Source organism: Atractosteus spatula, chromosome 8 (assembly GCF_055471065.1).
Source record: "Atractosteus spatula isolate fAtrSpa1 chromosome 8, fAtrSpa1.hap1, whole genome shotgun sequence".
NCBI lineage: Eukaryota > Metazoa > Chordata > Actinopteri > Semionotiformes > Lepisosteidae > Atractosteus > Atractosteus spatula.
In genome coordinates this window covers 57,109,471-57,123,384 of record NC_142713.1, presented here as the reverse complement: position 1 = coordinate 57,123,384, position 13,914 = coordinate 57,109,471, and the positions used below count along the sequence as shown (strand labels likewise).

Here is a 13,914-nt window from a genome sequence, read left to right as displayed (position 1 = left end):
GTTGTATAGCTACAATTTACAGTTCTTACATACGGAAAAAGCAGAGCCTGAAAAAAATATTCTTAGTATTTAAAAACAACACAAAACAGATTTGTTACAAGGAAAACTCTTTTTTTTCAACCATATTATGTCCTTCTATTCTCTATGTACATTTCCTGCTTAAATTCACCAAGGCCTAAAAGTTATCTGCTGAGTAGAAGCAGATGTCCTCACCCAGTTTTTCATAAACATTTTTATGTCTGTATTGAATGTTCCCAATCTCCACGGCCTGGAAGTCACGGCGTACACAATGTTTTGTAATTGAACACAGAAGAGGTCAGGCTGTCTTCCTTGAAGCCTCATAATTTTTTCTCATGAAAGAGAAGAAGTGAGTAAAAGCAAGGCACAAATAAAATTCTCAGACAGGGCACTGAAGAATACTGAAGTGTCACAAATAATATTTATCACTGTATCTATAGTACTATAGAAAAGTTAAAAAAAAGGTTACCGAGTATGAATTTATTTGTGCTGTACCAATAGGTAGAAATACCAGTACTGCAAGTTCATACATTTATTTAAGTTTTATATTTTTATCTTCACTCTACCCTTTTGTTAAAAGATGTATATACAGTATACTGTACATTACCTATATTAGATATGACTAAATGTACTGCCTTCATTCCAGAATGAATGGGGAGTAAAAAAATGGAAATCTAAAAAATTAATTTATCAAATAAATTTTTCCCATCTTTGCTAAACAACATTAGAACATTCCTAAATGCCTGTCTGGAAAATTGTAGATCCTTTAGCTTATGCCTACTTCTGGTATAAAAGAGGTTTTACTCAAGGAGCCAAACTGGTAGTGCAGGATTACAGAAAAGCCTATTTTTACGGATTGCATGCAATCAAAACTTAATCTGCTACTGCACAGTGAGTTACTGCTGCATAGCAACATGAAGCTCCCTACAGCTAAACCACATCATTGTGGGTCTACCTGTATTTTACATTAAATATTCCAGATTTTTTCATCAGGTACTCTAAGACAGGGTGTGGTCTCTGTGAATACTACTAAATAAAAATCAGGATTTTTCATACGACAAATCCTACTAAGCAATGACAAAATATTTTAAAAAAAAATCAGAATGTTTTTTTTTCTTAGATTTCTCTGCCTTATAGGCTAATTCAAATCCAAACATTCCACAGTAGATTTATGGCCTCTGTATCAAAATATTTCAGGCTTAAGGTGTACTGAAGGACCTGCTAACATATTTGGAAAATGTACTGCTAATATGTGCAGCGTCTGGCTCCCATAGCTCTCTTATGTACTTGAAAAGCACCAAGAATCTGGGATGTGTTGCATATGGTCTGCAAACTCAGAGGCAATGAAATGAGTATAGTGTAGGTGGTGACATCAGCTGTACATCTGTTAATTGAGCGCTGTCACCTTTGCTGAAAAACGTGGCTTGTTGTGTTTCTTACCAAAAGTCTTCTTCCTGATATAAAAATTAGTTCACATACCGGTGCACAGTGTCATTGAAAACAACAGACTGTTGTAATTTTAAGATTTATGATTTAGAAAGGCAGTAAATTAACCTTTATGTAGATATGTTTTTCTTAGCAGGCTCTTGGAATTTCAGACTGTTGGATTAACTGGTCTCCTTTGCATTCACCAGTCTGTTTGATTAGGTGAGCACAGTTTTATATTCCCTCTTGGAGACCTAAATAGCAACTATTTCCTAACAAAACAGTGTTGGAAACAAAGGCTCCTTTCACGGGCTGTGGGCATTTCTCAGTGGTCTTTTGTGTTGTATAACAGAGCTACTAACTGAAGGCACAGCTAAGGAGCAGAAAAAGTTAGGATACCTGAGTTTACTACACAATTCTTTACCACTGAACATAAAACAACACTGAGAACTAGAGAAAATTAATACATCCACTTTAAATTCTTTAATGTTTTACAAGTTGGACAAGCATGTGCTTTGTATTTTGGAAGATACTGTAGCATAGCCGTACACATGCTGATAAGGGTCCTTTTTCCATTACAGGGGGACTGGACAGCGCTAAATGATTCTGTATTCATTTGTACATTTAAAGGACATTTCTACTTGCTAGTTACCAGAAGCACTCCAAGTGAAATATTCCAAAAGAAGTATTTTTTTTCTGTAAAAAAAATAATACTGCATTTCCTTTTGATAGAAAAGACAATTAGGTACAAGATGCAAGCTAAATTAGAGATTTTGAGACAATTTTCGTTTCTGCGAAAAAGGACCAATTTTGTGTCTCGCTTTAAGAAATAAGAATTTGTCAGAAAGTTAGCACAGACAAGTGTAACACAAACATGAAATAAGGTGAAGCAGAAGTGAAAATGTGATATTATTTGTGAGAAAAAATAATTTCAAACATTTCTAATATTTTTGCATTTGCATGGATTGCATAGGCATTGCTATGGGTTCTTCTATGAATTTTGACATTTCAGTACAGCTGGTAAGAGAAAGCTGCTTGTGACTCTTGTGAATGTGAAGTGTTGATTAGCCTGACGCGAGAAGAAACAGGACTGGGATCACGCAAAAGTTGTCTAAAAACCTGTGGGAGTAACTGAAGTGCAGTTTCACCTGGACTAGGAGGCTGGGTATGAGTCTGGCAATGAAACAGTTTGACCTAGAAACCATCAATCGATTTCACTACAGTCCTCGCACTGATAGGACACCTGGCTTCAACACTGTCTTTTATTTTGCTACTCATATACTTTATGAAAGTAAATAGTTTTAGTATTTTAATTAAAAAACCCTTAGAAATAAATAAAGCGGTGTTGAACAGATTACGAGATTATGCCACACTTTGCTCTGTGTTATGTATTATATATTGTAAATATCTTGGCCTCAGCTATACTGGGCATCTAGTGTATATCCTAACAAAAAATGGCGATCACCAAAACAAAGATACACTCATCAGTTGGCAGTCTTTTTAAAGATGGGACGGAGCTGAAAACTGCAGCAGAGATGCAAAACACTTTTTCTGAGTGTGTGTCACCACTGAGGTCTGTGATGGTCTGACGATTTGGACAATTTGGAATGAGAAACTCGGCTCCAAAGCAATGGGATTGTTTTTGGAATTGTTACATTCCAATCAACAGGGATGGAGATACATTTTGGGATAAAAAAATGCTTTGTGTGTTTCAGGTTCTGTATGGCTGCATATCTGATGTTATTTGTTGTGGAATAATCTGATTCTTGGTTTCACTGGGTGACATTAAAGATCATCCTTTCCTGGAATGTCCCAGGCTCTGAGCAGACCCTTAAACTTAAATTATTGATTTAAACCCAAAACTAGGACATTTACAGTATTTGGTACTGTGAGGTCCCGGAGGCTATTGGATCTTTCTGTAACTCAGATCTACACAGGGCTTTGTATGAAAATGTGACAGTAGAATTGGTGTTTTGCTCTGTCCGCCCCAGGGATTTTTATGCAACTGGGACAAAACTGAGTCAGCATTTCAAAAGGAAGGGCAAAATGTTTTTCAGAACCAATGTGAGAACACCAAGACCAGAAGGACTGTCCAGGGAAAATGGGACCGTTGGTATCCTGGACCAGAGCAGATGATTAATTGTTTTGGAAAGACTTGCAGAAGACAAAAGATGAAACAGTTTAGTCTTGAGGAATTTTAGATGATTTAGTACATTTTTTAAACATTTTCCTCCAAATGTAATCTTGAATAATATGTAAATATCCTGATTGAAGTCTTGATCATCTTAATGTCTAAACAAGTTTTAGAAAACGCATATAGGAGCAATATGCCATCAAGCTGTACAGGTATTTGGTTGTATTTGGTTAACCCCCCCCCAAAAAATAAACATACCTTCTTGAAATAGCCTTTATAGTACTCTTTTGTAGAATAGCTAAATAATAGCCAAAACACACACTAGCAAAATCAGATTCATGTTCAATCCAAGACTTCAGAGGAACCTAAAGTAGGGGGTTATTTTAGGTCATTTTTAGCCATTTTTCTCAAGAGATGTATGATACTGTAAATGTTAGTTGGAGAACAATAATCTCTGAGGAAAACTATATTTTACTGGTGAATGCGACACGGTTTGAATGAAAGCTCTAGATTGGTGTTATTATAGGAAAGCTGTATAAATCTCACCTCTTTATGCAGTGCTTTAATTTTCCATTTGGTTAAACTACCCTTAAGCTGATGGGGTTTTTGTGTCAGTGAGTAGTCAGCAAGTGTTAAATATTTGGATGCATGTGGTGGCCGATGTTTAAATAAATTGTAAAAACAATTCTATGCTACGAAAAAGAAAGTTTCAACAGAAATTTGTCGGAACTGCAATGAGTTAACAAAGGTAGTAGCAGAAAAAACAAAACATTTTTGCAGCATGTGTAGGCTGCAAAGGAACAAGTAAAGGTTTATTCCATGCTGAAAAAAAAAAGTGACAACGTTTCGGCTGTGGAACCTTCTTCAGGTGTCATCTGATATTCATCTTCAGGTGTATTTCTGCAGCAGGTGCACAGACTTTGTATTAAAAAGACATCACAGAAAGACAAGATCATAATGCATGTTAACATTTATCACAACAGAGTTCATGAGCGCTACAGTGATGAGCTCTACAATGTGAAACTACTATAGGAAGCATTGCAATCTGTATATATTGTAGCAGGCAGCATAATTCTATCCTATTCGTCTTGTACAGCCTGGAAATGCATGTTGTTGGTCACTGGTATCTGAGCTTTTAGATACCATATGTTATCCCAGCTTATCCCACAAATGTTCAAAGGAGCTCAAGATTATCCAATAGGGCATCCATAGCATCACTGCTACATTCGTATCTTACAAGACAGCTGCTGTTACAAGAGCAGCACGAGGCCCTGTTTGTACTGAGGGAATGTTGTCACATCAGTATGAGCACACAGGAAGGTGAGAATGTAAGGTTCCCAGGACACGCCAACACATCTATCTTCCAGCATGGCCCTTGTTTAGGGTTATTCTCCTGATCTTGATCTCTGGGCATGATATAGGAGGAGTCATAGCTAGTGTTCACCTGTTGATTGGAAATGGTGGCACCTTCCCCTATTGAACAGGTGAGCTGAGCTGTTAGAAGGTCAGTAAAATGTGCTGCTGCCACTGTTATAGCAGCTGAAAAAATGTGGTCTATCTTCAGCTGTCCTTACCACATTTTACAGGTGCACTATTGAGAGTGTGCTCACATCTGGTATTACAGTGTGGTTTGGAAGCAGCTCGTTGTCTGACTTGAAAGCATTAGATGGGGTGATCAGGTCAGCCCAGTCCATCACTGGAGTACAGATCCCCTCTACTGTGGACTTTTTAAAAACTTGCTCTCTCAGGAAAGTTGGAAGTATTGCTAAGGATACCATTCATCCTGGTTTCTCACTTTTGTTCCTGCATTCCCTCTGGTGAGTGTTATAGGGGTATACAGGCATGGATTTCCTGATTCAAAAATTTTTCCCACAAAACTGTCAGATTACTGAACTCCACCCCTATCACTGGCTCACACTGATGATTTTTTAAGTTGTATGTTATTTAACTTCTTGTTGTTGCTGCTGCTGTTCTGTGTTTATGTTTTTGGTGATTCCTTTAATGTCTTTGTATTGGAGCATACAGTACATGCAAATAAGCACTTAATTGCACTTGTGCATATGACAAGAAACCGAACTGAACTGAACTTTAGGGCAGGGCCTCTCAAGCTCCTTCAGCTAATGGCACAATATTGACATCCCAAACGTGTGTCCAGCACACAAATAATTGACTTCTCCTTTATTGACTAGAATTCCAATGTGAAATGCCCGCTTGATTTAGTGAACACAAAAGTTTAATAGTTGGTTCCATGCAGGAAAGAGCTCTGAGGATTGATCCACTTCTTGCCCACGGTGGTGTTCAGAAACATTCTGCCTCCTTTTCTTCAGAACAGAATAAAATCCTTCACCGTGTCTGAAAAAGGATGGTGGTCTCCAGAATGCTCACAAACACATTCTCCAGTCTGAATGCTGTGGTAGACTGAGGGGTGTTTACTTTCACACTTCAGTCATCCAAGACACAAGACATCTATTGGCCTTATTGGTTCCTGCATACAAATAAGCACTCATTCTGTCAGTCTTGCTTTATGTTTAAGCTTTATGCTTTATGTTTTCTAGTTCATGAATGAGACCCTCTCGACTTTGTCACGTTGTCACAGGGCATAAGGGTCCTGAACTATTGACTGGCTGACCTGTACCTAGTTCAGAGAGTTGACTCACAAGTTCAGTCAGCTGAATGTCGCTGTCTGGTGAAGAACTGTCTAGTGCCGCACCAGTAGACTACATTCCTGTCATGATCGCCATGTCAGGAATCCTCAATGAAAAGGTATAGAGATCCTGTGCAGACGCAGGAGTAGGTAGGTGACAAGGCAGGCGAACAATCCGGTACGCCAGGCGAGTCCGTGGTCAAGAGGAGACAGGTGGTTCGAAATCCAGGAAGTACGAATAGTGGCAAACAATCCGAGACGAGAGGCGAGGTCCAAAGTCGAAAGGCAAAAGGGAAGTCCAGAATCCAGAAGAATGCGAGGTACAGAATAAACGCCAGGTAGAGCTCTCAGGGAGTAGACTCAATATCGAGCAGTGGGAAGCGGGTCTGGATGGTTTCAATAGTGCTGCTCCCCACGTGGTAGAGCCTGTGCTGATGGATTAACACGTGCGGCGGCGCTTGTTATTATTAACCCGCTGCTGGTGCTGGTTAGTTCTTTTGCGAGATGATGTCCGCTGGCTGGTGGTCGTGACACGCCACCCCTCTTATTAAGGGCCCTTTCGTATTTTAGTTGATTACGTGCACCTGCTCCTGCTAGCACAGCAGCACCCAGTAGTTATCAAGGAGCACACCTGACCAGTCCTGACTTAACTTAACTGATTAATTTAATAATCTGCCCAAAACTCTCATGTTCCAAGTTCCATGTTCCAAATTTATTTTTTTTTCAAGGATTACCCAGTATATATTCTGGACTGGGGCACCCCAGGACCAGGGTTGGCGACCCCAGAAATAACTCGTCTAACCTTGAAATGATCCTTTTCTGTTTCACACCATATAAGATTACTGTATGAGTGCGTCTGTGACAGTAATTCTCTATCTCCTTTACTTTTAGCTAGATTCTTATAATTCCCCTAAATGAAACTGTATACACAGACTGCATGGCACTGGTAGTTCCTGTGCTCTTTACTCAACTCTAAATTAAGGCTGTGGGATTATTACTAGATTTTTCTGACTCTGGGAAAGCAAATGTCCTTAGGGGATTGCTTGAGTGGTACTTTCTACCTGAAACAATATGAAACACCTCATTCTGTGTGTTTTAGTTTACATATCAGCTGCAGGAAGCAGAATTTTAGCTACTTCAAACAATAACCATTGTTAAGCATTGGGATGGAGTGACCTCATATCCAGGATACAGTTGGGGGAACTTGGACAGCAATAAAGTCTGTACCTTTAAGCTGCAATAGTGATGAAAGATTTGTGATTTTAGAACTGAAAGCAAAAAAGAAATAAACAGGCCTTGTACTGGGCTTTTCTTTTCTTGGTGAAAATTCTGATATAGAATGCAAGGCCCTTGTAATTCTCCTCAGAATCGTTTTAATTTTTTGCCGTGCTGAGTATATTTAAAAAAGCTTGTTGACATTGCTTGGCATTAGATCTAGTTTTCACTCAAAAATACTAGACTAACAAAGTCAAATAAATATGAATCGTAAAACCTAATGTAAGGTATAATCAGAAAGTGATCTGTTTTAGTACTCTGTGATGCTCTTTCATTCTGTTCTAGTGGCTTTTTGGAGGTGTACTGGCCTGATTATTGGACGGGTAATAGGAAGGGAATAACAGGAAGTTAGAAGTCTTCCTGGCTGCAAAATTAATATCAAAACATTAAATCAGCAATACTTACTCTTTGATTCTGAATAGCCAAATGATTTCCTTATTTTTGCCCTACCTAAACTCAATTAATGACTCAATTAATGATCTACATTTCCATTTCTTCCTTGTGCCTAAAATGTCCATGATACTCCAGGTCCAAGACTGAGTGCCCCTGCCTTCACACCAACAGAAGAAAGTAGCTTAAGTAAAAGTAACAAATTGTTAAATGTATTTCCTACATTATTACCACTTTGTGCCATATCCTGCAGGAGAATACATTCATACAGTACACAAGAAACATAAAGAGAGGCTGAATGGCAAACAGTTTTGTGCTTTCAAATGTAACAAATCAGAGATGAATAAACATTTTGCTCTCAATATTATTTTGCCAATTCTGTTTTTTTTTCACAGAGCAGGAGAAATTCCAATAAAGGAAGGATTCATCCATTCTTGCACTGAAAAATACAATTTTTAAGCTTTTCAGTCTTAAGTATTGCAAAATAGGTATTTTTCCAAATGTGATGTACTGTATGTTAAACTGATGTCACCGTGCTTACAGGGGGGCTAAAGATTTTTCAGACAATCGGTGTGTGACTTTGATAGCCACTGACATTTAGTAGCTTCAATTCTCACGCTGTGGCACTAAGCAAATTGAAGAAATTGTACTTGTTGTAGGACTGTGACACTGGGCAGATGTAAGAAATTAGTGAAGTCAGACATGATCTTTGCAGATGGGAGAAATAATGTAATACTCACTCCATTGCAGCTCTCTTACTTGATGTAAGCTGATCACACGCAGTATTTGAACGGGATTTAAACTACCATGGGGGAAAATCTGAGATTTATCTGTCTGCCAACATGACTTTGTTCAGTGCCTCAACTTTTCTTTCGCCCATGGTCATTTTGTCAGACTTCCTAGAAGCTGGGTTGTAAAGCCATGTTTATGTCATCTTTAATGATTAGTCATTTATTCTGTGAAGAGGTGACTTTTTGGTGAAGTAACTAAATCATTTAGAGGTAATAAACCTTCAATGATACTGACATCCGCTTTTAAAAAAATCTATGTATAATCTCCTGGGACAATGGGATTTTTTCCCATTTGTTGATGAAGATAAAATGAAGTTCACAGCGTGCCATCAATGCAAGTAAAATAATGAATATCTTCCTCTGGCTGAGATAAAGCTGATGATTGATCTACAAGTAGTTAAAAGGGGATACCTAAGGCAGGGGCTACTAATCATTATCCTGGTGACTGCACACCTGCTGGAGCTCTTTATTTAAATGAATCTCTACTTGAGCCAACAAGATTCCAGGTTTAAACCATTGCAAGTATTTTTTTTCCGCTCGCAGGTTAGAGATCTTACGTAAAAACTATGTAAAAAGAAAAATACAGTACAGTAATTCTAAACATTTAAAGTTAAATTCTAAACATTTAACATTTAAAGAGTTCAACTTATTATAAGGGGTCAATGCAGCTGTGTGGGTTCCCAGGACCTGGACTGGAAACTCTTGACCTAAGGAAAAGGTCTTTTTCTTCTAATAAATGTAAAGTTTTGTCTTTTACTGTCTATTACTGAATATATATCCTAAAATGTATTGTGGTGGGCATACAGTATCACTATGCTAGCTTTCTTTTTACCTTAGGGTAGGGGATTCCCCATTTTTATAAGCAACCTAAGATCTCCAATCTTTGAATGCAAATTAAGATTCCAATTACAATTGCAAGACTCCAAACAGGCAACTTGTTAGTTCAGTTAAAGATTATTTTTCATATGAAATTAAACATTCATTTCAGTTGAGCTCTGCTGCAGTAAAAACCTTTGGGTTTAATGCCTTATTGTCATTAGCTAGGAACCTAGTTGCTCAGGTATGATTGATTGGCCTGAAACCTCTTTGGACCCCACCAGTGCACTATTTTACTTACAGATTTGGTGGCTGAGAGTTGCCGGCACTCTTATCTTTCGCATCATTTTCAATTAGCATTCCAATAATGAGAAACACTGAAATGGCTTGCACTTCATTCAGTCTCTCCTCAGCAAGAATTCCTTCATGGTGGAAAAAAGTGATTTTCTCAGAGCACTGCTTTTTTTCTGAGGAATTGGAACGCTTTATTTTATCTTCCTGAAGGTTAAAGCAAATGTAATACAGATTTTTACAGGATGCAGGACATCTGATTAGGCAGTTTTTCTTCTTTGGTGGAATGTTACTGAACTCTACAAGCTACAACAGGCAAATCTGAAACCCCAAAGTGTCATTTCACATAAACAAAGCAGTCTGGGAAAGCAGCAGTATGTTATCGTGGTGATGAAAAGTGCTACTGTACAAATATCTGATGTTGGCACAATAACTGCCTCAGACGGGACAGGAAGAAAGTTTTGTTGTCAAATCCAAAGGCCGAAGCTGTGAAAAATAACATCTGATTTGTTTCTAGTTCCTGTACTTTATTTTAGTCAGAATTGTATTTCACTCTCCCGCCTCTGTGCCTTAGAATTAGAAACACGCTGTTCTAATTTTAAAATGCTGCCATAATCCGTCTGATGGGAGAGTTAGATTTAAGGAAAGAGTCCTCAAAACACATCAAAAAGACATCACCCCTTTCAAAACCAGTGAAGCCCATCAGCAGATACTGCCAAGCTACTAAACCAAGGAAGAGGCCGCACTTTCTTAGCCAAGCCATCTTTTAACCCAGTATAGGCTAAAAGCAATACTGTAAGTTTCTCAAGCGTCTTGACAGGAAAATGTAAACTTTGGACTTACACGAACCAAAGCTGTTTTATTTCTGACTGTGGCGTAGCATTCTATGATATTTTGTTGGCCAGATGAATAATTTCTGAGATCCTCAATTCATCTGTACTGTAGGTTAAGTTCCTGTGCCTGAAAGCTCTGTACGATGTATTGTGCTACCTCTTCCCCTCTTCCATCATTCCTTTTTCTCCAGACTGCAGTGTTCACTGATATTGTATTTTCCACTCTCACAGGTTCTGTAGATGTGCTTTTGGAAGGATTTGATACAGGTGTCTTGTCCTCATCTTTTCATGATGAATCTTTTCATCTTTTCACCGAACCTCATCAGTTCGGTTGTGGTTTTGCTAGAACCACGCAGATTGTGCACATAGCATGGAACAAATGAACAAATGAAAAGCACGCATGACTTAGTCTTCATCTAGTTTGATCGAATAGATTCAGATATGCAGTGAATGAGAAGCATGTAAGGTGCACGTGACAGTACGGAGGTCAGCGAACAGGTGGCAGCACTAGAAGCTAGCAGCAGACTGGCTACCTTAAACTGAGACTTTGTGGTGTGCAGCTGTTGTAACCTGGAAGAATACCTTCACATGAAAACATAAAGAGAGCTACTGCTGAGCAGCTAGCCGCCTCACAGGGCCGTCTACCTTGAGATTGAAACTAGACTGTGGTGGCCAGCGGAAAACGTGGCAGTGACCTGGTAGAGTGCCCTGATGCGCAAAGAGCTATTGCTTGCTGAAGTTTGCTGGATAGAATGGATAAGAACATACATGAGAAGAAGCCCAAAAAGAAGAAAGAATTTGCAGTTGGAAGCTTTTGGAGGGGGAAGAGTCGAGGGCCAGACCACACCAGTTGGACGCAACCCCCTAAAAAATGTAGATGGAAGGTGGATGCACCGCCATTTGTTTTTAGTGGAGGGTTGTGGCTGAAGAGTCCTGAAGAGAAAGCAACTCCAGTCCTGGATGAACATGAGGAAGATAAGGTCCCAGAAACACCAACACCAAATGTGAAACTTCTTTGTGCATCTTTCTTAAAAAGATGTGTGCATTATTGCATACATCCATTTGCATTTGCAACCACTGCATTTTATCTGTATTGAAGTGGAAGGGGGGGACCGGAATTTGACATGCAGCCTAATTTCTGTTCAATAGCACCATATTGTGAAATTTATTATAGTAGTATTTTTTATGAATCAGGCGAAACACTGTTGCTGCATTAAAATTACAATATTATAATACTAAATTTTTATATACTGTCCCCTGCTGCAATCCTTTTTGCATACTCCAAAGATGAGCCTCTTGATACAATTATTCTTTACAGTGACAGTACAGCAAAGCAATCCAGTTAAAACAATAATTAATTCTCCAAAACACATTGATCTTATTAGACTTATGAAATCTGTTCCATTAATTTTAAATGTTTTTTAGACTTTTTTTTTGTGGATCTGAATACTGAATATGAATCCGGGTGAAATCTGACTGATTTTATTGCCATGTCATTAGTTTGTCTAGAAAAAACCCCCTGAAGAGTATAGAGTGGAAATTGTTACAGTGTGAGATGTATTAAAAGGGGAACTACATGGCTATATTTGTAGAAGGAATTGGCATTAATGTGCATTTCAAACCACAATGAAAGTAAAATGTACAGAGTAATGTGTAAAATCTCCAAATCATCACAAAAGAGACTAAATTTCCAGGTATGCGCAGAGCCATATTGTCCAATGGAGAACGAGGCAACCAAACTTCTGGTGAGGTGAAATGGCCCTACGACACTATAAGCTAGCAGGCTTGTGAATACTTAATCCAATAAAAATATTGCAGGCAAAACCATCTCAAAGTCAGTATGCTGAATTCAATTCATTTGCACTCATTCAAGTCAGCAGTCTAGATAAAGCATCTAAAAAGCTTTGCCTGTGGGAAACGGAACAGAGATTATACCTCATGTTGCAACGAAATGCAAGGAAAGGTACAACTCCATACCAGAACCACAGGAGCTCATTAAAACAGAGGCCATCCTGGTGTCTGTATAATTATTCAGAATTGAGAGCACACGGCTCCCTAGATTGGACTCTGGTCTATTGCTGGAATACCCCCAGCAATGCTGGTCCATACTTGTTTTTAGTTAGGTGGACAGGAGCAACAGTGGTAAAATACCATGCTCAAGGGTATGACAGCAGTGACTGCGGTAACCCAGTACATCAGTTGTTAGTTATAAGTTCAAAGGCTTACCCACTACACTATGCCAGCCGCCCCCAAAAGGCAAAAATCCTTAAATTAATTAGGTTGCTCTTGATTTCAAAAATGAATTAAAATCATTTTTATAGCCAGATGATCTTATCTCAGCTCATTTACGCATGTATTTTATTTTATTTAAATTTATTTTAGGTACAGTTCATTGTATTCAGGTGAAAGGTAATGCTGTATACAAAAAATATTATTAAAATGTACTGTACTGTATATACAGTATAAATTAATGATTATAATATATATAGCAAACACGAAGAAGAGCTTTATTCACGGTGTTCACATGCAACCTTTACATTCCCCTTCATTACACCAATAATCAGAAAGAGCTAAGTCTGTCACACCAAGAATTTCCATGGCAAATATTGGTCTCCTTGCAATGCTGAACACTATCTGAAATGCTTTCTGCTCTGGAAATCAGATAACCTTACACTGATATTATTGTCAAAGGAATATTGCTTCTCCCAGCACATGTGACTTAATGGATATAATCAGATCAATTTTCTCAGATAAAAAGCACTCTTTTGCATGTAAGAAAAGAATATGTTGTGAAGTCTTAACAACTTAACTTGTAATGACTTGTGTTATATTGTATTAATCTGAACAAATCATGTAGAGTTTTGCATTCAATCCTGGTCTAGTTTTCATTTTAATGTCAGTCTTTCTGGATGCTTTCTGTGAAATTTGCTTTCTAGCTCTTGTCAGTCTATTATCGTATTCTTTCAGGAGAACAGGATTCACAGGAAAAGGTACCGTCAGGCAAAACATGTGACTACACCGAAGTGCCTAAAAGGGAAGATCTTAAAGTTTTGAAGACCCAAGGAACTTGGTCCCCAGCCCCAGTCAGCGACTGCATTTCACAAAAATGAGGAATGAGTGCTGCCGAGGATGATGTCCTTGGAGTTTAACACTTATACTACTAATGATTTAAAACAGTCCAAAAACTTCAAACCCCCTCCACTTACAGTACTCGCTGGTGTTGTGCCCAGTCACATTTCTCTGATTAAACAGAAGTTGGAATCCCTGTCTTTTGCAACCTTCCTTGCCAGATGTCTA

General features: G+C 38.4%; 1 protein-coding gene across 1 annotated transcript in view; it reads left to right on the top strand.

The window, feature by feature from the left end:
- bcat1 (branched chain amino acid transaminase 1) overlaps nt 1–13,671 on the top strand; it is a 70,143-nt gene extending 56,472 nt beyond the window's left edge. The window contains exon 11 of the mRNA XM_088923774.1: nt 13,585–13,671. Coding sequence (XP_088779900.1) covers nt 13,585–13,671 — 87 coding nt within the window. The remainder of the gene's footprint in view (nt 1–13,584) is intronic.
- The last annotated feature ends 243 nt before the right edge of the window (nt 13,672–13,914 follow it).